Source organism: Macaca nemestrina, chromosome 3, assembly GCF_043159975.1.
Source record: "Macaca nemestrina isolate mMacNem1 chromosome 3, mMacNem.hap1, whole genome shotgun sequence".
In the NCBI taxonomy this organism is placed as follows: domain Eukaryota; kingdom Metazoa; phylum Chordata; class Mammalia; order Primates; family Cercopithecidae; genus Macaca; species Macaca nemestrina.
Genome location: NC_092127.1, coordinates 189,990,226 through 190,012,787, shown reverse-complemented (window position 1 = coordinate 190,012,787; position 22,562 = coordinate 189,990,226). Strand labels below are relative to the sequence as shown.

The 22,562-nt window shown below is 51.4% G+C and overlaps 1 protein-coding gene across 1 annotated transcript; it reads right to left on the bottom strand.

Moving 5' to 3' along the window:
- Positions 1 to 4,892: 4,892 nt before the first annotated feature.
- Positions 4,893 to 12,086, bottom strand: LOC105483856 (TNFAIP3 interacting protein 2). Its single transcript, XM_071093905.1, has 5 exons — positions 11,765 to 12,086; positions 9,553 to 9,642; positions 8,611 to 8,859; positions 8,304 to 8,423; positions 4,893 to 5,779 (listed from the first exon to the last, which is right to left on the bottom strand). The coding sequence occupies exons 1-5, from the start codon at positions 12,008 to 12,010 to the stop codon at positions 5,516 to 5,518; spliced, it is 969 nt and encodes a 322-aa protein (XP_070950006.1). The 5' UTR covers positions 12,011 to 12,086; the 3' UTR covers positions 4,893 to 5,515.
- Positions 12,087 to 22,562: the final 10,476 nt, after the last annotated feature.

Here is a 22,562-nt window from a genome sequence, read left to right as displayed (position 1 = left end):
CAGCTACTTGGGAGGCTAAGGCAGGAGAATCGCTTGAACCTGGGAGCTGGAGGTTGCAGTGAGCCAAGATCACACCACTGCACTCCAGACTAGTGACAGCTAGACTCCGACTCAACAACAAAAAAAAAAACCTTAAAATGCTTCTGCACACAAAAGAAAACAATAAAATGGAGAGATAACCCACAGAATGGGAGAAAATATTTGCAAACTCTCCATCTGACAAGGGATTAATAACCAGAATATATAAGGAGCTCAACTCAATAGGAAAAAATGTAATAATTTGATTTTAAAATGGACAAAAGATCTGATTAAACATTTTCCAAAATAAGACGTTCAGGCCAGGCACAATGGCTCACACCTGTAATCCCAACATTTTGGGAGGTCAAGCTGGGTGGATCGTTTGAGGCCAGGAGTTTGAGACCAGCCTGGCCAACATGGTGAAACCCTGTCTCTAGTAAAAATACAAAAAAAAAAAAAAAAAAAAAAAATTTCAGGGACTTTCTATCTCAGTAAAATTTCTAGGGCTCCAGTGGTGTGGGGCCTGTTGGGATATTGCTTCCAAGGTGAAGGATAAGTTGCCTCATTTGGTCCCTCCTACAACCAAAAAGAGCCACAATGCTTAGTGGGTCTATTTGGATTTTGGAGGCAACACACTCCTCACTTAGATGTGTTTCTCCGGCCCATTTATCCACTGACCCAAAAGGTTGCCAATTTTGAGTGGGGTCCAGAACAGAAGGCTCTGCAACAGGTTCAGGCTGCTGTGCAAGCTGCTCTGCCACTTGGGCCATATGACCAAGCAGATCCAATGGTGCTTGAGGTGTCAGTGGCAGATAGGGATGCTGTTTGGACCCTTTGGCAGGCCCCCGTAGGTGAATCACAGCAGAGGTCTCTAGGATTTTGGGGCAAGGCCCTGCCATCTTCTGAAGATAACTACTCTCCTTTTGAGAGACAGCTCCTGGCCTGTTACTGGGCTTTGGTGGAAAATGAACATTTGATTATGGGTCACGAAGTCACTATGTGACCTGAACGGCCCATCATTAACTGGGTACTTGCTTTTTTTTTTTTTCCCCCCCCGAGACGGAGTCTCGCTGTGTTGCCCAGGCTGGAGTGCAGTGGCGCGATCTTGGCTCACTGCAAGCTCTGCCTCCTGGGCTCACGCCATTCTCCTGCCTCAGCTTCCCGAGTAGTTGGGACTACAGGCGCCTGCCACCTCGCCCGGCTAATTTTTTGTATTTTTAATAGAGACGGGTTTTCACCGTTTTAGCCAGGATGGTCTCGATCTCCTGACATCGTGATCTGCCCGCCTCAGATCACATGCTGGGATTACAGGCGTGAACCACCGCGCCTGGCCGAACTGGGTGCTTTCTGACCCATCACCATAAAGTAGGTCGTGCACAGCAGCATTCCATCATCAAAGAGAAGTGGTATATATGTGATTGGGCTTGAGCAGGTCCTGAAGGCACAAGCAAGTTACATGAGAAAGTGGTTCGAATGCCCATGGTCTCCACTCCTGCCACCCTGCCTCCTCTCCCCCAGTCTGCACCAATGGCCTCATGAGGAATTCTCTATGATCAGTGGACAGAGGAAGAGAAGATGAGGGCCTGGTTCACAGATGGTTCTGCACAATATGCAGGCACCACCCAAAAGTGGACAGTTGCAGCATCACAGCCCCTTTCTAGGACGTCCCTGAAGGACAGCAGTGATGGGAAATCTTCCCAGTGGGCAGAACTTGGAGCGGTGCACCTGGTTGTGCACTTTGCATGGGAGGAGAAATGACCAGATGTGTGATTATGTACTGATTCATGGGCTGTAGACAATGGTTTGGCTGGATGGGGCTTGGAAGAATGGGCTTGGAAGACAATGGTCAGAGGCTTGAAAGAAGCATGATTGGAAAATTGGTGACAAAGAAATTTGGGGAAGAGATATGTGGATGGACCTCTCCAAGAGGTCAAGAACTGTGAAGATATTTGTATCCCATGTGAGTGCTCACCAATGGGTGACTTTAGCAGAGGATTTTAATAATCAGGTGGATAGGATGACCTGTTCTGGGGACACCACTCAGCCTCTTTCCCCAGTCACCCCTGTCATTGCCCAATGGGCCCATGAACAAAGTGGCCATGGTGGCCAGGATGGAGGTTACGCATGGAGATTCAGCAACATGGACCTCCACTCACCAAGGCTGACCTGTCTACAGCCACTGCTGAGTGCCCGATTTGCCAGCAGCAGAGACTAACACTGAGCCCTCAATATGGCACCATTCTTTGAGGTGAGCAACCTGGTGGCAGGTTGATGATATTGGACCTCTTCCATCATGGAAGGGGCAGAGGTTTGTCCTCACTGGAACAGACACTTATTCCTGATATGGGTTTGCCTGTCCTGCATGCAATGCTTCTGCCAAGACTACCATCTGTGGACTCACGGAATGCCTTATCCACCGTCATGGTATTCCACACAGCATTGCCTCTGACAAAGGCACTCACTTTACAGCTAAAGAAGTATGGCAGTGGGATCATGCTCATGGAATTCACTGGTCTTACCATGTTCCCCATCGTCCTGAAGCAGCTGGATTGATAGAACGGTGGAATGGCCTTTTGAAGTCACAATTACAATGCCAACCAGGTGATAATACTTTGCAGGGCTGGGGCAAAGTTCTCCAGAAGGCCGTGTATGCGCTGCATCAGCGTCCAATATACGGTCCTGTTTCTCCCATAGCCAGGATTCACGGGTCCAGGAATCAAGGGGTGGAAGTGGAAGTGGCACCACTCACCATCACCCCTGGTGATTAAGTAGCAACATTTTTGCTTCCTGTTCCCAAAACATTACGTTCTGCTGGGCCTAGAGGTCTTAGTTCCAGAGGGAGGAACACTGCCACCAGGAGACACAATGGTTCCATTAAGCTAGAAGTTAAGATTGCCATCTGGACACTTTGGGATCCTCCTACCTTTAAGTCAACAGGCTAAGAAGGAGTTACGGTGTTGGCTGGGGTGATCGATCTGGACTATCAAGATAGAATCAGTCTCGGCCAGGCGCGGTGGCTCACGCCTGTAATTCCAGCACTTTGGGAGGCTGAGGTGGGTGGATCACATGCAGCCAGGAGTTCGAGACCAGCCTGGGAACATGGTGAAACCCTGTCTCTACAAAAGATACAAAAATTGGCGGGGCACAGTGGCTCATGCCTGTAATCCCAACACTTTGGGAGACCAAGGCAGGCAAGGTCAGGAGATCGAGACCATCCTGGCTAACATAGTGAAGCCTCATCTCTACAAAATACAAAAAATTAGCCAGGCATGGTGGCGGTCGCCTGTAGTTCCAACTACTCGGGAGGCTGAGGCAGGAGAATGGCGTGATCCCGGGAGGCGGAGCTTGCAGTGAGCTGAGATCCTGCCACTGCACCCCAGCCTGGGCGACAGAGCAAGACTCAAGTCTCAAAAAAAAAAAGATGGAATCAGTCCCTTACTGCACAACGGAGGTAAGGAAGAGTAAGCATGGAATACAGGAGATCCATCGGGCATCTCTTAGTATTACCACGCCCTGTGATTCAAGTTAATGGGAAACTACAACAGCCCAATCCAGGCAGGACTACAAATCACCCAGACCCTTTAGGAATGAAGGTTTGGGTCACTCCACCAGGAAAAAAACCCACCACAACCTGCTGAGGTGCTTGCTGAAGGCAAAGGGAATACAGAATAAGAAGGTAGGCATCAATACCCGCTACGACCATGTGACCAGCTGCAGAAACCAGGACTGTTAATTGACATGAGTATTTCCTCCTTTTGATGAAAACATTGGTGCATGTATACACTAGTACTAAGAAAATCTCTTCATTTTGTTTCCTTTCTCTTTTATCGTGTGACATAAGATTTACTGACTTCACATCAACATTTGTTACTTTGGCCAGGTGCAGTGGCTCACGCCTGTAATCCCAGTGCTCTGGAAGGCAGAGGCAGGCAGATCACCTGACGTCAGGAGTTCGAGACCAGCCTGGCCAACATGGCGATACCCCGTCTCTACCAAAAATATAAAAATTAGCCGAGCACGGTGGTGGGCGCCTGTAATCCCAGCTAATCAGGAGCCTGAGGTGGGAGAATCGCTTGAACCCGGGAGGCGGAGGTTGCAGTGAGCCAAGATTGTACCACTGCACTCCAGCCTGGGGAACAGAGTGAAACTCTCATTTCAAAAAAAAAGTATTGGTACCTTTATGTAATAGTATTTGGGTTGGGGATTGGTGTATTTCCGGTTATATGAAGGATTGTTGTATTATGTTAGATGTGACTTTATTTTTGTCTTTATTTGAAGATTATTATCTCAGGAATATGTATGGGTTCAAGTTGACAAGGGGTGGACTCGTGATGGTTAATATTGAGTGTCAACTTTTGGATTGAAGGATACGAAGTATTGATCCTGGGCGTGTCTGTGGGGGTGTTGCCAAGGAGATTAACATTTGAGTCACTGGGCTGGGAAAGGCAGACCCACCTTCAGTGTGGGTGGGCACCATCTAATCAGCTGCCAGTGCTGCTAGAATATAAGCAGGCAGAAAAACGTGAAAGGAGAGACTGGCCTGGCCTCCCAGCCTACATCTTGCCCTTGAACATGGGACTCCACGTTCTTCAGTTTCAAAACTTGGACTGGCTCTCCTTGTTCCTCAGCCCGCAGATGGCCTATTGTGGGAACTTGTGATCGTGTGAGTCGATACTTAACACACTCCCCTTTATGGATCTATCTATTCCATTAGTTCTGTCCCTCTAAAGAACCCTAACACAGCCAGGCTCCCACTCACCCCCTTGTCTTGGTGCCTTGGGAGAAGGCAACAGCAGGAGCGTTTTCCCGTGCCAGCTGCTGTCAATACTGCTCAGTCCCTGCACCCCAGCTTCCAACACACATTCTCAGAGCAGTCACAGTAGCAAGAATGTTTATTATAAAAATAGGTGGATAGAGTAAGTGTGCTTTAACTTCCGGACAGATGACAGTGCTACTGCGATGCAGTTTCTCAGGGCAGACATGCGGCTCTGCAATGGCGGGGGCGGCCCCCCTAGTGTGATGCACAGCCGCAATACTCCATTGGACAAACCTCCTGGTTCAAGGCAGAGAGGAGACACCTTATGCTACAGAACAGGATGGGGCTTCCACCCTAAGGACCATACAAGTGACCCCCATAGGCAGCCACCCCTTTCTGGCAAGCTGCGGCATGCCCAGGTGCAGGCTAGGGGAGGGGCTGGTACGCTAGCACTAGATTGCTCTGGCTTCAGCCTGATGGAGACACAGACCAGGACCTCCCTCTGCCAGATGTTCCTAACCCCATCTCCACCTCCAGCCTCCAGCCTCACTGGCAGTTCCCTGTGACCCAGCCTGTTCCATAGCCAAAGGGGGACCAAAGGGAATGATCACAGTGCCCCGCACCTATTTAGGGGCCTTGGATCTCAGGAGAGTTCAACCCATGGCATCTGAGAGTACCCACCCTGTCCCTGAGGGCAGCTGCACCGGGCCAGGGGGCCGTAAGGGCACGGGTGAGTCTCAGTCACTGGCAGCACTCAGCCACATGCCTGAGGAGCTCTTCACCTTGCTCGTCACTGAAGCACTCCAGGCAGTGAGGGCACTGAAGGTCCCCCTGGCCTCTCTGGGCCATGCCAGGATGCCCGCCCTCTGCAGGGGGTTCCAACTGCTGGGCCCCAGTCCCAGGCCTCCAGCCACCAGGCACCATAAGCTCCAATGCATCGGTGGCCAAGTACTTGGCAGCTTTGCTTCCAGCATGGATCCGGCAGGCGTCTGGCTCCTGAGAATCCTGGAGAAAAGGCAAAGGTCTATTTACATGGGCTGTGCTGAAGGTCACAAAGTCTGGTCTCAGGTTCCAGCAACTAGAGGTACTTCATCTCTCCCTGAGCAGAACTTCAGTCCCTCACTTTGCTTCCTGCTGTGCCCCAGAGCCCAGACAAGGGGGTGCTCAGTGAATGACTGAGGGGATCGCACCCACGCTCCCTCATGCGCTCATGAAGAAACAGGCCCTAGTATGGTCCACTCCGTAACCCCTTGGTGGAAGTCCTGTTCAGTTGGACCCATCGGCCCTAGGAGACCCGACTGATAAGTTGGCCCTGATGATGTAGCCCACACACCACTACAGAGTGGAGGTGGCAGAGCCTCTGGTGGGGAGCTGGGAAAACTGAGTCCAAACCCTACTCTGTACCTCCTCTGTGGGGCTTGGGGGTGCTCAGCACTCTGGGGCTCAGGAGGTCCTTCAGTAGCAGCAAGAGGTATCCCTGGCTTGGCCCCACCAACCACTTGGCACAGCCTGGCATGCGTTCTCCAAACATCCATCCTGAAGCACCGCAGCCTGCAGCCCTCACTGCTTGTCTGCGAACTTCATTCCAGTAGGCCTTGGTGCTTCCACTTCCTGTCTGAATGTGGACTTTCCCAGTGGGACTACAGCTTATCACCCAAGCTTCAGCACCATTGTCCCTGGCTGTGCCACCTAGAGACTGAGCAACCCTCGAGGGGCCACAGGCTACTGTTGAAAGGGACACAGAGGCCACTTAGTACAAAGTCTGCAGGCCCCACCAGAAACTTGACCCTCAGGGGTAAGAATCTGGGCCTGCAAGTCTGGAACCAGTTCCTCGGGTCCGAAATCTTTGAGAGGTGGCCTGAGACCATCCTCATGATTGTACCAACAGTGATCCTTCAGTCCAAATCACATGCTTCCTTGAATTCGTGAAGGCCAGAAAACCCACAGGCAAAACCAAATCCCAGGAAAACCCACAGGCAAAACCAAATCCCAGGAAAACCCACATGTAGGTCTGTTGCAAGATGTTCCCATTCCTGCCTAGGGGACATGCTGAAGAATCCCTGTGCCAGGGACTTAGGAGAATCTGAAATTGGGGGATGGGGAGCCACCCATACACATTCCATTCTGTGATGCCAAGAAGGCTGCGGGGGCTGGGCAGGGGCTTGAGGCAGGGCCTGCTGTGGCTGGTGAAGCCTCCAGTGCCTCCTTGTCAGCCTGTGAACTTAACGGAGGAAGACACAGTGCCCCGCCAGGTTCCTCCTCCCTCATGCACAAGTACAAACAGCTGCCTGTGTCTAGCCCTCTGCTGCAGACTTAGTCCAAGGGTGTGTTAGAAAAGGTGTCCACCATGACTCTCCTGTGCCCTTCAAGCAGAGAATCTGAAGCCACTGAGGCCCCGTGGCTGCTTGGAGCAGGGCAGTGGGGTGGCCTCACAGCCCCAGGATCCCTGTTCACACCCTGAAACACGGGGCAGCTCAGCTTGGCCTCCCAGCTCCAGCCCGGGGTGCATCGTTTCTCAAGAGGTATCACTACTGTTCAGGCTATGCCAGGAGAGGAAGCTCTTTGAGTGGGGCCCAGGGCCATTCCCAGGGCCAAAATTGTGTTAGATACTTGATGAGGAGCTAAATAAACAAACTTCTCCTGGATTTTTTTTTTTGAGACCGAGTCTGGCTCTGTCGCCCAGGCTGGAGTGCAGTGGCGTGATCTCGTCTCACTGCAAGCTCCGCCTCCCAGGTTCACACTATTCTCCTGCCTCAGCCTCCCAAGTAGCTGGGACTACAGGCGCCCACCACCATGTCCTGCTAATTTTTTGTATTTTTAGTAGAGATGGGGTTTCACCGTGTTAGCCAGGATGGTCTCGATCTCCTGACCTCATGATCCTCCCGCCTTGGCCTCCCAAAGTGTTGGGATTACAGGCGTGAGCCACTGCGCCCAGCACTTCTGGAGTTTTGCAAAGCACGTCAGTGAGGAGAAGGAAGAGGCCATGGGTCATACACTGAAGAACCTCACTGGTTCCCATTCACGCCAGGTCTCCCTCAAGGTACCCCATGGTAGGAAGAGCACTGAGCCCAGGGGTGGAGTGAGGGGCCCCTGGCCTGCAAGGCCCAGCTCCACGTGCCAGGCTGAGCTGGGGGATGTTACTGGACACCCAGGGCCATCATATCTACGTGAGAGGGTAAGCAGGGTTCCCGCCTCACAGACAGGTCAGGACATGTATGGAGCTCACGCTTTGAGGCCCGAGACATGCCCTCTGACTGCATGACAGTGACGCACGGGCCCTGAGAACAGCCACCTGTCCTCAGGCCACCATGCCAGCCTCCTCCATAACTAAACAGTGTAACAGGGAAGCTTTCCATGACCACGCCCAGGTACTAGGCCAGGTGGCTCTCCCCAGAGCAGGGAGGGGCCCACCACAACCCTCATCACCAGCAAATCAGGGCCTTGGCAGACACAGAAAGGCTCTAAACTCATGAGAAGGAAAACAAAAACGCTAAACCTAAGCAGGAAGAAAAACGCCGTCAGACTCTACCTGTCTCCAGGACACCTGGTGCAGCAGAGAGCTGACCCTCTCCTCCAGTTCTTGAATCCTACTTTGAGCCCGTTCCCGATCGGCCCTTTCTGACATGAAGTCATCCTTGTAAGCGAGAATCTGAAGAGGCGAGACACACATTTCTGCTCAAGCAAAGAGAAAGTGCCCCCCAGGCTTCTCCCACCCCCACCATGACCACTGCCCACTCAGTGCCACCAAGCCTTCAGCCCAGCCTGTCCCATGATTTTGGCCACCACCAGCCAGCAGCCATCTGGTTGGTGCCGTCCAGAGCCCGAGGGACAGACACCTGCTGTTCCAGCATCTGCACCCGCTCCAGTGCAGCATCCCGGGCCGTCCTGGAGGCCGCCAGCTCCTGCTTCACTTCTGCACAGTCGTTTATTTTCTCTTCCAATTGTCTGTTGAGCCGGGAGATCTCCTTCCTCATCAGCTCGGGCTCATGTGGGGTCTGCAGCCCCCTGAGCTGCGCATGGAGCCCCCTCACATATTCGTCCCTGCTGGCGTCGTAGCGCTGCCACTTGGCATTGAGGTCTTCAACCTGAGGAGGTGGAGCCGGAAAGCTCACGGCGACGGCAGCTGACAGAGCTGCTCAAGCCACACCCAGGGGGACTATTCATCAGCAGTGATTTGCTGAGTGAGCGTTTCCTCTTAAATGGAAGCTGCCCCTCCCTGTTCTGTAGAGAGCAGACACTAGGCCCACTAGAGAATCCCGAGGCACCGTGATGACACCCGTACGCAACCAGCATAAACAGAGGTGCACTTGGTGCAGCTTTGCTTTTTTTTTTTTTTTTGAGACAGAGTCTCACTCTGTCGCCCAGGCTGGAGTGCAGTGGTGCGATCTCGGCTCACTGCAAGTAGCTGGGACTACAGGCGCCCACCACCGCGCCCGGCTAATTTTTTTGTATTTTTAATAGAGACGGGGTTTCACCGTGGTCTCGATCTCCTGACCTCGTGATCCACCCACCTCGCTTTTCTGTCTTAGAAAAGGTACCTCCTGCTGCTAATTCTTGCATCTCCTTTACTGACTTGTGGATTAATTTTAGGGGATGGAGACGGACAGGACATATCCTGTACGTTGTTTTAAGCAAAAAAGTCCAGTCTCTAGGGACTGTGTGTATCAAGTCATAGTGGCCAGAGGGCGGGGGCAACCTCTGGGCCTCAGCCAAGGAAAGAACCCTCACTCACAGTTTGTAAGCCGCGTGTTCTCAAACAAAATGTGAAAGACACTCACGTGAGTCACCTTCTGTTTTAACAGTCGATTTTCTTCCTGCAGCTTCTCAATAACACTCTGGACAGAGGTGTGCCCACCTGTATGTTCTGACTGCATGAGGAAGGGACAGAGAGAAGACAATCTGTCACATGCAGCAAGAAGGGAGAAAGCTAGACCCAGAGGCTGAGGCCACAGATGATCACTGCATCCCCCAAGGCAGCGGTTAGTGATCATTCATTTGGTAGAGAAGCAAAGCAGGGACAAGGGACCACCTTCTCCCTGCCCAGGCCCACCCCTACCAGGCCCAGGCCAGAGCCCACACAGAGGGTCTTCAGGCCACATCACCTTTGACACCGTCCTTATCCCATCCTACCTACCAGTTTGAGCTGTTTGTCTTTTAAATATTTGGAATGTAAATATTCTAAAGTCATAATGTCTACAGGGATTGGCACACCAGACATGATCAAGTCTTCTCTTTGCCAGAGGTTTGCCATTATCATAGACAGCAGGGAGGGCAGGAAGCCGAATCCCATTGTAAACCAGAGGATCTCCAGCGAGGGGGCTCTCAGCTGCCCAGGGTGGGCCTGGCCATGCACCCTGCTTACCTCCTTTGGAGCCCATGACACTGTCCTGTCTGCAGACAATCGGGTTCAACCAGGTGATTCTGGACACAGCAATCTAACCTCTGCCCCACGCAGGGTCAGGAGTCATGGAGGCCACAGCCCAAACCAACCCCCACTAACAACTAGAGACCTGAACGAAAGTCTCATGAAACTCGTGTGTACTCTAGAATTCTGACTGTATATCAGTGACATAATTTTTGAGAATTCCCCCCGAGTGACAAAGGAAGTGCATGTCCTAACGCAGCCTACACCGGGAAGCCCCGGGTGACTCAGCTGAGTTCAGGGCTGAGAAGTGACACTTATTTAGAGACTGTGACGAGGGCCTACGCTGCCACTGGCCCCACCCCCGCCTCAGGCTCAACACTGTGTGTGGCTCCTTTCAACTCCCCAGAGGGAAATGACACACTGACTCAAAATCAGACCAGAACACCGGCCTCCGCCCCGACGGCACTTTCCTTTGGTTTCTGAATGCGGCTGTGTCCTCTCTGAGGTTCCCCGCCTGGAATCCACCCAGCTGAGGTGGGCAGTTCTCAGACCAAGCTTCTCCCCAGTAGGCGCCTTGGTGAGGCTGCCGATGGGTGCGGGAGGTACTGTCTGACGCAGAACATCCCAGCGTGTGTGTTTCTGCATGAACCTTGGTGCTGCCTCAGAGAACTGCCTAGAAATGACCCGAGCGAGAGGCCCTGTGCCCGGCAGTGCGAGTGCGGTGGCGCCTCAGCCTGGGTGGGATGTGCACAGAGTGCCTCCATTTCCCCGCCTGCCACACACAGACACCACGGGCACCAGCGAGATGGAAGGTGGCTGGCTCACACTGGCCACAGCACCTGGCACACACATGCCGTGGCCGCTGCTCCCTACTCTTCTGCCTAGGAGCCTCCTGGTTTCTCCTGATGCTGAAACTCCCACAGTCCCTCTCTCTCCCACTGGACCCCACAGAGAGCTACAGCCCAGATCCAGCCTATCCTGGAGGTCCAGTGAACCCTTCTTTGGCCCTCACTGTCACCTGGCACCGCTGTCCCCTGCTTTGATGAGGAGGCTGTGGCCCTGAGCCAGGTCTCCAAGCTTGTGGGAGGTCGCGCTGCTGGCAAGGACATGCCTAACGCCAGCTTTGGAGATGGCGGTTCCAGCTGTGCCCAGATCCACTCAGACACACTGAGCCTGCAGAAGGCGACTCACGGTCCTTCCGGGAGTTCTGGGTGTGGAACTGGAGGCACTCCCTGTCCCCAGCAGTACCACCCGGCTCTGCTTCAGTTTCCTCAGATGAGGAGGATGTGACTGCACTTCCTCCAGGCAGCTCTGCCACCCTCATGTCTTCCTCCTCATCCTCAGCTGAGGCAGATGAAAGCCAGGTGCCACCTCCCACCTGGGAGCAGGGTCAGCTACAGGCCTGGTGCTGGGCAGTGCGGTGGCTGCCTGCTTTCCTATTACACTGTGCATGTTCCATCATTTTAAAAGAAACCCTTGGATGAGCGAGCTTTGTCCCGTCAGCTGACTCTCGCTGCTGAGAACAGACTGGGTTCTGGGACAGCCCCTGGCCTCTGTGATGGGGGCCTGTAGGCAATGCTCCCAGTACACACGGTTCTTCACCACAATCTTACACTGTGGCCTACCTGGTCAGGACTTCTCTCCCCCACATTCCTGTGTGCATGCTGTCGTTCATCCAGACACTTGGCCAGATGCTGACACATGTGGGCAGTGGCGGTCAGCGTCCTCCGTAGCTGATGGGTCTCGTTGGCCAAGGAGCGGCACAGGACATCACTGGCGGCCCGGGCGCGCTCCCCTTCCGCCATGCTCCTCCGTAGCAGGACGACTTCCTTCTCTCGCTCGTGCTGGGGCTGGCTCAGTAGCTGCTGCATCTCCCTCTCTTTTTCTTCTAGTCGTTCAGTCAGCCTCTCAATTTCCTAAGTGGAAGATTTAAAAGCACAGTTTACTGAATTAAAAGAAGCAGTGTTGAGAGCAAATGTTCAGAAAGCAAAAGGAGACCTGGCATGGATGCCCCAGCACCAGACACAAACACACTCGCTCCAAAGTCGGGCATCTGAACTAACAATTACTCACTCAGAAGTCGGGCATTTGAACTATTAACTCTGGAGTTTTTCAGCCTACAATGTTCTGTTCTGAAACTTCATCTTAAATTTTTTTTTTTTTTTTTTTTTTGAGACAGAGTCTCACTCTGTTGCTCAGGCTGGAGTGCAGTGGCATGATCTTGGTTCACTGCAACCTCCACCTCCCAGATCCAAGTGATTCTCCTGCCTCAGCCTCCACAGTAGCTGGAATTATAGGCGCCCACCACCACACCCGGCTAATTTTTGTATTTTTTTTTTTTTTGAGACAGAGTCTTGCTCTCACCCAAGCTGGAGTGCAGTGGCACAATCTCGGTTCACTGCAAGCTCCGCCTCCCAGGTTCACGCCTTTTTCCTGCCTCAGCCTCCCGAGTAGCTGAGACTACAGGTGCCCGCCACCATGCCCAGCTAATTTTTTGTACTTTTAGTAGAGATGGGGTTTTACTGTGTTAGCCAGGATGGTCTCGATCTCCTGACCTCGTGATTGACCCACCTCGGCCTCCCAAAGTGCTGGGATTACAGGCGTGAGCCACCGCGCCTGGCCCAATTTTTGTATTTTTAGTAGAGACAAGGTTTCACCATGTTGGCCAGGCTAGTCTTGAATTCCTGACCTCAGGTGATCTGCCCACCTCGGCCTCCCAAAGTACTAGGATTATAGGCGTGAGCCACCATGCCCAGCCCTTTTTTTTTTTTTGAGGCAGGGTCTCACTGTCACCCAGGCTAGAGTGCAGTGGCATAATCATGGCTCCCTGCAGCCTCGGCCTCCCCAGGCCCAAGCGATTCTCCATCCTAACCTGAGTAGCTGGGACTGCAGCACGTGCCACTGTGCCTGGCTAACATTTTTGTATTTTGTAGAGACAGGGTTTTGCTGTGATGCTCAGGCTGGTCTTGAACTCCTGGACTCGAGCAATTCAGCCGCCCTGGCTTCCCAAAGTGCTGGGATGACAGTGTGGGCCACCGTACCCCGCCAAATTCTGTTTTCACAAGCAAGCACATCATTTTAGATTTCGTATCATCAAGATGTTGTTTTGAAATGAGGGTCTCGCCGGGCGCGGTGGCTCACGCCTGTAATCCCAGCACTTTGGGAGGCCGAGGCGGGCGGATCACGAGGTCAGGAGATCGAGACCATCCTGGCTAACACGGTGAAACCCCGTCTCTATTAAAAATACAAAACACTAGCCGGGCGTGGTGGCAGCGCCTGTAGTCCCAGCTACTCGGGAGGCTGAGGCAGGAGAATGGCGTGAACCCGGGAGGCGGAGCTTGCAGTGAGCTGAGATCCGGCCACTGCACTCCAGCTTGGGCGACAGAGCGAGACTCCGTCTCAAAAAAAAAAAAAAAGAAAAAAAAAGAAATGAGGGTCTCGCTATATATAGCCCAGGCTGGTCTTCAACTCCTAGGCTCAGGCAAATCCCCCCACCCCAGCCTCCGGAATAGCTGGGACTACAGGCTCAAGCCACTACATGCAGTTTTCATCAAATTATCCAAGTGGCAATTCCAAGCACTTTTTTGATAGGAAAGGTAGAAACTCCACTGTAGTGGGCAACCCCCAAAAGATGTCCACAACCAAACCCCCCATTCCCCAGTATCTGGGAACGAAACCTTATTTAGAGATAGGGTCTTTGCAGATGTAATTAGTTAAGGTGAGGACAAACTGGATGAGGACGGGACTGGTGTCCTAAGAAGAAGACGGAAGTCTGGACAGACACACAGAAGGAGGCCATGTGACAACAAAGATATGAGTGACATCTTGTCTTGTAGATAAAGGCCAAGGAACACCAATGATTGGCGGCCCCCACAGGAAGCTGAAGAGGCGAGGAAGCGCGTTCTTCCCTAGAACCTTCAGAGAGAGCCGATGCCTTCGTTTCTGGCTTCTGGCCTCTAGAACTGTGAAAGATTACATTGCTGTTGCTGGAAGCTCCCCCCCCCCCCCCCCCAACACACCCAACCCCAATTACTTCTTAAAGAAATGAAAAAGGTTCTTAAAATGACAATTTTTTTTGAGACAGGGGCTTGCCCTGTCACCCAGGCTGGAGTACAGTGGTGCCATCATGGTTCACTGCAGCCTCGACCTCCCAAGTTCAAGTGATCCCCTTGCCTCAGCACCCTAATGAGTTGGACAACAAGTGCAGGCCACTGTACCTAGCTAATTTCTCTATTTTTTGTAGAGACAAGGTTTCACCATGTTGCCCAGGCTGGTCCTGGACTTGAGTGATCTGCCTGCCTCAGCTTCCCAAAGTGCTGGGATTACAGGCAAGAGCCACCACATCTGACCTGACGATTTTTTAACACCTGGCCTTAAATTTGTGCTTTTCCATTTTCAAAGACTCCTCCAAAATAAACAGTACATTACATGAAGGAGGTGAAGCAGGCACAACTAGTCCATCCCACAAGTGAAGAAACAGTTTCAGAAAAGTCAGGGAGGAGCCCAAGCTTCCCCCAGAAGCGGCAGAAGAAGGGTCCAGCCTCTGTCTCTAGTACTTGAGGTGAGAAGAAACAGAGACCGGGAACCTAGAATGTTCTCATCACAATGGAACAAAATACTAAGCCCTATTACTGCAGGAACCCTGATTATTCTTTTTCTTTTTTTTTTTTTTTTTTTTTGAGACAGGGTCTCGCTCTGACACCGAGGCTGCAGTAGAGTAAATCAAAGCTCACCAAAGCCTTGAACTCCTGGGCCCAAGCGATCCTCCCATCTCAGCCTCCCAAATAGCTGGGACCACAGGCTCGAGGTCAAGGCTGCAGTGGGCCGTGATGGTGTCAGTGCACTCTAGCCTGGGTGACAGTGAGACCCTCTTCAGGGGTAAAAGACTTGGGGCAAAACCCGACTTCTGTTTCTGTTTTTTTTTCAATACAGACAGGGTGTTGCTATGTTGCCTAGGCTGGTCTTGAACTCCTGGCCTCAAGCAATCCTCCTCCTGCCTCAGCAGGAGTCACTGTGCCCAGGTAAAATCTGATTTCGGAGCTTCCTTCTTACGCTGGTCAAATGCTGACAGCAGGAGAAGCAAACGACCCACCAACAGGAGGGCGGCAGGCCCACAGCCCAGAGATCCTGACGGGCAGCTCTCTCTCACCTCCCACCTTAGTACTCAACACTGAGCCCAGCCCCACACAGATGCCCAGTAAATGGGAATATCACTGGGCCATACAGAGACACAGCAAGACCCAGGCTCTATGCTCAACCCATGGGGGCAGACCAGCCCTGCCAACGGCTGCCCCACATATCCTCCCCTTAGCAGCATGTAGGGCCCCAACACCCCTCCAGCCCCCAAGGTTCTGGCATTTGTCCCTGGCTCTGAAGTTGCAGAGATGTGCGCTGGTTTACCTGAGTGCCTTGTCCAGTTAGTAACAGTTCTTAGGACACAACAGCACCTTGACCACTGTGGCCAGAGAGCAAGGTATGTGCTGGAGTTGTGGCTCTACACACACGGGCACAGCACATGGACTAGTCAGCAACGGGGCGGCCATCTCTCAGGAAAGCATGTCACTGGGACCCACAACTCCACGCTCCACGCGCAGAACAAAAGTGTCAACAGCTCTATTCATAGTCTTATGGATTGGCCTTAAAAACAAGAGGCACAGGCCGGGCACGGTGGCTCACACGTGTAATCCCAGCACTTTGGGAGGCCGAGGCGGGCGGATCACGAGGTCAGAAGATCGAGACCATCCTGGCTAATACGGTGAAACCCCATCTCTACTAAAAATAGAAAAATTAGCCGGGTGTGGTGGCGGGCGCCTGTAATCCCAGCTACTCAGGAGGCTGAGGCAGGAGAATGGTGTGAACCCGGGAGGTGGAGCTTGCAGTGAGCCAAGATCACACCACTGCACTCCAGCCTGGGTGACAGAGCCAGATTCCGTCTAAAAAAAAAAAAATTAAAAAAGAAAAAAAAGAGGCACAATGGCCTCTTGGCTTACAGGGCTGCTGTAACAAAGTACCACAAACTTGGTGTCTTAAACAACCGAAGCGTATTCTCCCAAAGCCTGTAATCCCAACACTTTGGGAGGCCAAGATGGGAGGATCACTTGAGCCCAAGGGTTGGGACTAGCCTGGGCAACATGGCAAAACCCGGTCTCTACAAAAAATACAAAAAACATTAGCCAGGCAGGGTGGCGAGCACCTGTAGTCCCAGCTACTCGGGAGGCTGAGGCAGGAGGATCACTTAAGCCTGGGAGGTCAAGGCTGCAGTGAGCTATGATCATGGCACTGCTCTCCAGCCTGGGCAACGGAGTGACCCTGTCAAAAAGAGGGGAGGGGAAAGGAGGGGAGGAGAAAAGAAAAGAAAGGAAGAAAGAAACAAGGCAAGTGGCTGGGTGCGGTGGCTCACGCCTGTAATCCCAGCACTTTGGGAGGCTGAGGTGAGTAGATCACGAGGTCAGGAGTTCAAAACCAGCCTGGCCAACATGGTGAAACTCCATCTCTACTAAAGATACAAAAAATTGGCCGGGCGCAGTGGCTCAAGCCTGTAATCCCAGCACTTTGGGAGGCCGAGACAGGCGGATCACGAGGTCAGGAGATCGAGACCATCCTGGCTAACACGATGAAACCCCGTCTCTACTAAAAAATACAAAAAACTAGCCGGGCGAGGTGGCAGGCGCCTAGAGTCCTAGCTACTCGGGAGGCTGAGGCAGGAGAATGGCGTAAACCCGGGAGGTGGAGCTTGCAGTGAGCGAGATCCGGCCACTGCACTCCAGCCTGGGCGACAGAGCGAGACTCCGTCTCAAAAAAAAAAAAGATACAAAAAATTAGCCAAGCGTGGTGGTGGGCGCCTGTAATCCCAGCTACCCAGGAGGCTGAGCCAGGAGAATCGCTTGAACCCAGGAGATGGAGGTTGCAATGAGCCAAGATCGTGCCACTGCACTCCAGCCTGGTGACAGAGCAAGACTCAGTCTAAAAAAAAAAAAAAAGGAACAAAGAAGGAAAGAAAGAAAAGAAGAGAAGAGAAAAGAAAAGAAAGAAAGAGCCAAGAAAGCAAGCAAAGCTAAGCTCAGCTGGAAGGGAAAGGGGGCTGATATGCCAGGACCAGGCAAAGCCTATGAAGCTGGTCCCTAGAGTGGTGACAAGAGGGGCTTGGGCAGTAACAGGTTGCACAATGAATTGGTGCCATTATTCCAGAAAGTATTAACCGGAGGGGCTTTGCAGAGCTATCCACTCAGGTCTTGTGTTACAGATGAGGTAAGGTCTTAAGTCCAGCTGTGGCTGCAGTGAGGACCACAATTCTCTGGCCTGATCTTGCCCCGTCACACACTGACCACAGCTTGATCACAGATGCACTGGTCAGCTCCTCCACTCCCCGAGCCTCAGCGCTCTCTCTGGGAGCCCTCAGTCCCTATCGGTCCAGGGTTCCTGCTCCTAACGGCCTCACTAACACGGCCATAGATGAGGGCAACCTAGCCACAGCTTGCTTCCTGCTGTGTCTTTGACTCTGCACTGCCACCTCAGTGAACCCAGGGCCTACAGGAGGTGACACACCTCTCCATTCTTCCACAGGTTCCGTGATTGACCTCAGATTGAATGTTGAGATGAGCAATAAGTATGTAATTGCATAAGATTCCAGATAAGGCCAGGCACAGTGGCTCATGCCTATAATCCCAGCACTTTGGGAAGCCGAGACAGGAGGATCCCTGGAGGCCAAGAGTTTGAGACCAGCCTGGGCAACATAATGAGACCCTATCTCTATAACAACTTAAAAAGGTAGCCAGGTGTGGTGGCTCATAGTCCTTGTGGTGGGCTCTTCACCTAGAGTCCTAGCCACTCGGGAGGCTGTGACGAGAGGGCTGCTTGAGCCCAGGAGTTCAAGGTTACAGTGAGCTATGATGGCCCCAAGGCATTCCAGCCCAGGTGGCAGTGTCACAGAGCAAGACCCTGTCTCTAAAACAAACAAACACAACTAAATCATTAAAATGGGCCAGGCGCGGTGGCTCAAGCCTGTAATCCCAGCACTTTGGGAGGCCGAGATGGGCGGATCACGAGGTCAGGAGATCGAGACCATCCTGGCTAACACCGTGAAACCCCGTCTCTACTAAAAAATACAAAAACACTAGCTGGGCGAGGTGGCGGGCGCCTGTAGTCCCAGCTACCCGGGAGGCTGAGGCAGGAGGATGGCGTAAACCCAGGAGGCAGAGCTTGCAGTGAGCCGAGATCCGGCCACTGCACTCCAGCCTGGGCAACAGAGCGAGACTCCGTCTCAAAAAAAAAAAAAAAAAAATCATTAAAATGTTCCTTAAATAGGCCGGGCGCGGTGGCTCAAGCCTGTAATCCCAGCACTTTGGGAGGCCGAGATGGGCGGATCACGAGGTCAGGAGATCGAGACCATGCTGGCTAACACGGTGAAACCCCATCTCTACTAAAAAATACAAAAAATTAGCCGGGCGAGGTGGCGGGCGCCTGTAGTCCCAGCTACTCGGGAGGCTGAGGCAGGAGAATGGCGTGAACCCGGGAGGCGGAGATTGCAGTGAGCTGAGATCCAGCCACTGCACTCCAGCCTGGGCGACAGAGCGAAACTCCGTCTCAAAAAAAAAAAAAAAAAGAAAAAAAAAAAGTTCCTTAAATAATTAAAAATCCCATGCTGGGCATGGTGGCTCATGCCTGTAATCCCAGCACTTTGGAAGGTCAAGGCAAGAGGATCACTGGAAGGAAGGAGTTCTAGACCAGCCTGAGCAACACAGCAACATTCTGTCTCTACAAAAAAAAAAAAAGTAAACAAAATTAGCCAGGTGTGATGGCAAACTCCTGTGGTCCCAGCTATATGGGAGGCTGAGGCAGGAGGATCACGTAAACCCAGGAGGTTGAGGCTGCAGTGAGCCGTGTTAGTGCCACTGCACTCCAGCCTGGGTGGCAGAGTGAGACCCTGTCTCAAAATAAATAAATGAAAATCCCAAAACAAAACCTACATGCTCACATGCTGTTAAGACAGGACCAGGGCCAGTAATACTGGGACCACAGACCTAATTCTATCTGAGGCTACCAGGAAGCTGTAATAAGCTGCTTGGTGAGTGGCCAGATATGTAGGACACAGGGGACCCATGTGAGCTGAACACCAATGGCCACCAGACTGCAAGTATACTGCTCTGGTTGTGAGGTCCCTGCATCCTCTGTCCCACCAACATTCTGGAGATGAGTTCAGAGTGGCCCTCTGGGTCCTTGGTCTGTACTCATCTGTGGCTCCTGGTGTCCACAACTCTAAAACCTGTTGGTGCAGACCAGGGGACCTCTAAACTTCCCTTCTGCTCTAGTGAGTCGGGATCTACCTTCCAGAAAGAGGGAGAGAGTGCAGTAGTGGAGACACTGGCTGCTGAAAGTATTTTAAATGATGTAGATACTGACAACCTAATATTAAGCAGAACTGTATAGACAGCATGAACATAGCCATGCCAAGTGTACACAGAGGAAAAACAGGAAGAAGGCATGCCAAGAGATTGACACTAGTCATCCCTGCACTGGGGGATTACAGTGGCTATTTTACTCTTTATTTTTCAGATATTCAAAATTGCTTTTATAATTTTTTTTTAAAAGGCATGTTTCTTTTTCTCTCTAAAATTAGGCTGTGGGGCCAACCCTGGAAACAAAAACTACCTTTTGCAGGCTACTGCCTTTGCAGGTTTAGTTTCTTTCCTGGGAAAACTAGGATAATAGCCATGAATCAAATGGAATAACAGACGCCAGAGCTCACCCAAATGTTCCAGATGCTTGCAAAGACTATTGCACAAAAAAACCGTTACTCATACTGCTGTGGTGGTGCTTATAGTTTATCACCAAACACAGACATAAACATCACAGACAAGGACAAAGAGAGGAAAGTTAGGATTTGTGTCTATTTTTTTGAGATGGAGTCTCCCTCTGTCGTCCAGGCTGGAGTGCAGTGGCGCAATCTCGGCTCACTGCATGCTCCACCGCCCAGGTTCACACCATTCTCCTGCCTCTGCCTCCCGAGTAGCTGGGACTACAGGCGTCCACCATGCCTGGCTACTTTTTTGTATTTTTAGTAGACACGGGGTTTCACCGTGTTAGTCAGGATGGTCTCGATCTCCCAACCTTGTGACCCACCCACCTTGGCCTCCCAAAGTGCTGGGATTACAGGTGTGAGCCACTGCACCCAGCCTAGGATTTGTGTCCATTATCATTGCTCCCAGCATAGAGTTGAAGCGCCACTAGTGAAAGACTCATGTATGGGTGAGGGCTGTAAGGGACTCTAGAACACAATATGAGTACATTGACCTTGGACCCAAGATACACATATGCGCGCACACACACACCATACACACACCATACACACTATACACACACACCATACACACACACACCATATACACCAAACACACACACACACCAAAGACATACACACCATACACACACCATACACACACACCATACACACACACTATACACACACCATACACACACACACCATACACACACACTATACACACACCATACACACACACCATACACATAAACACCATATACACCATACACACACACACCATACACACACACACACCATACACACCATACACACATACACACCATACACACACCATACACACACACACACCATACACACACACCATACACACACACCATACACACACACACCATACACACACACACCATAAACACTACACACACACACCATACACACATGCCATATACACATATACACCATACACACCATACACACACCATATACACGATACACACACACACACCATACACACACACACACCATACACACCATACACACACACACCATACACACACACCATACACACACACACCATACACACACATACACACACACCATACACACCATACACACACACCATAAACACGATACACACACACCATACACACACCATACACACTATACACACACACCATAAACACCATACACACACACCATACACACACACCATACACCCATACACACACACACCATACACACCATACACACACACCATACACACACATACACACACCATACACACACATCATACACACACCATACACACCATACACACACAATATACACTATACACACACACCATACACACCATACACACACCATACACACAGCATACACACACACACCATACACACACCATACACACACACCATAAACACGATACACACACACCATACACACACCATACACACTATACACACACACCATAAACACCATACACACACACCATACACACACACCATACACCCATACACACACACACCATACACACCATACACACACACCATACACACACATACACACACCATACACACACATCATACACACACCATACACACCATACACACACAATATACACTATACACACACACCATACACACCATACACACACCATACACACAGCATACACACACACACCATACACACACCATACACACACACCATACACACCATACACACACAATCATATACACCATACACACACACCATACACACACACCATACACACACCATACACACCATACACACACCATACACACACACCATACACACACCATACACACCATACACACACCATACACACACAATATACACTATACACACACACCATACACACCATACACACACCATACACACAGCATACACACACACACCATACACACACCATACACACACACCATACACACCATACACACACAATCATATACACCATACACACACACCATACACACACACCATACACACACCATACACACCATACACACACCATACACACACACCATACACACACCATACACACCATACACACACCATACACACACACCATGCACACACACCATACACACCATACACACACACACCATACACACACACACCATACACACCATATACACACACACCATACACACCATCCACACACCATCCACACACACCATCCACACCATCCACACCATACACACACACACCATACACACACACCACACACACCCTACACACACCATACACACCATACACACACACCATACACACCATACACACACACACCATACACACACCATACACACCATACACACACACACCATACACACACACACCATACACACCATACACACACACCATACACACACACCATACACACCATACACACACACCATACACACACACACCATACACACCATACACACACACACCATACACACCATCCACACACCATCCACACACACCATCCACACCATCCACACCATACACACACACACCATACACACACACCACACACACCCTACACACACCATACACACCATACACACACACCATACACACCATACACACACACACCATACACACACCATACACACCATACACACACACACCATACATACACACAC

Bases quoted from the DNA above. Each gene is read 5' to 3' on its own strand.
- LOC105483856 (XM_071093905.1), bottom strand. From the start codon at position 12,010: ATGCAGCAGCTACTGAGCCAGCCCCAGCACGAGCGAGAGAAGGAAGTC. The intron at 8,860-9,552 runs GTGAGTGTCTTT...CCACCTCCTCAG, and splicing joins TAAAACAGAAGGTGACTCAC to GTTGAAGACCTCAATGCCAA. The intron at 5,780-8,303 runs GTAGAGTCTGAC...CCTTTTCTCCAG, and splicing joins ACCAGGTGTCCTGGAGACAG to GATTCTCAGGAGCCAGACGC.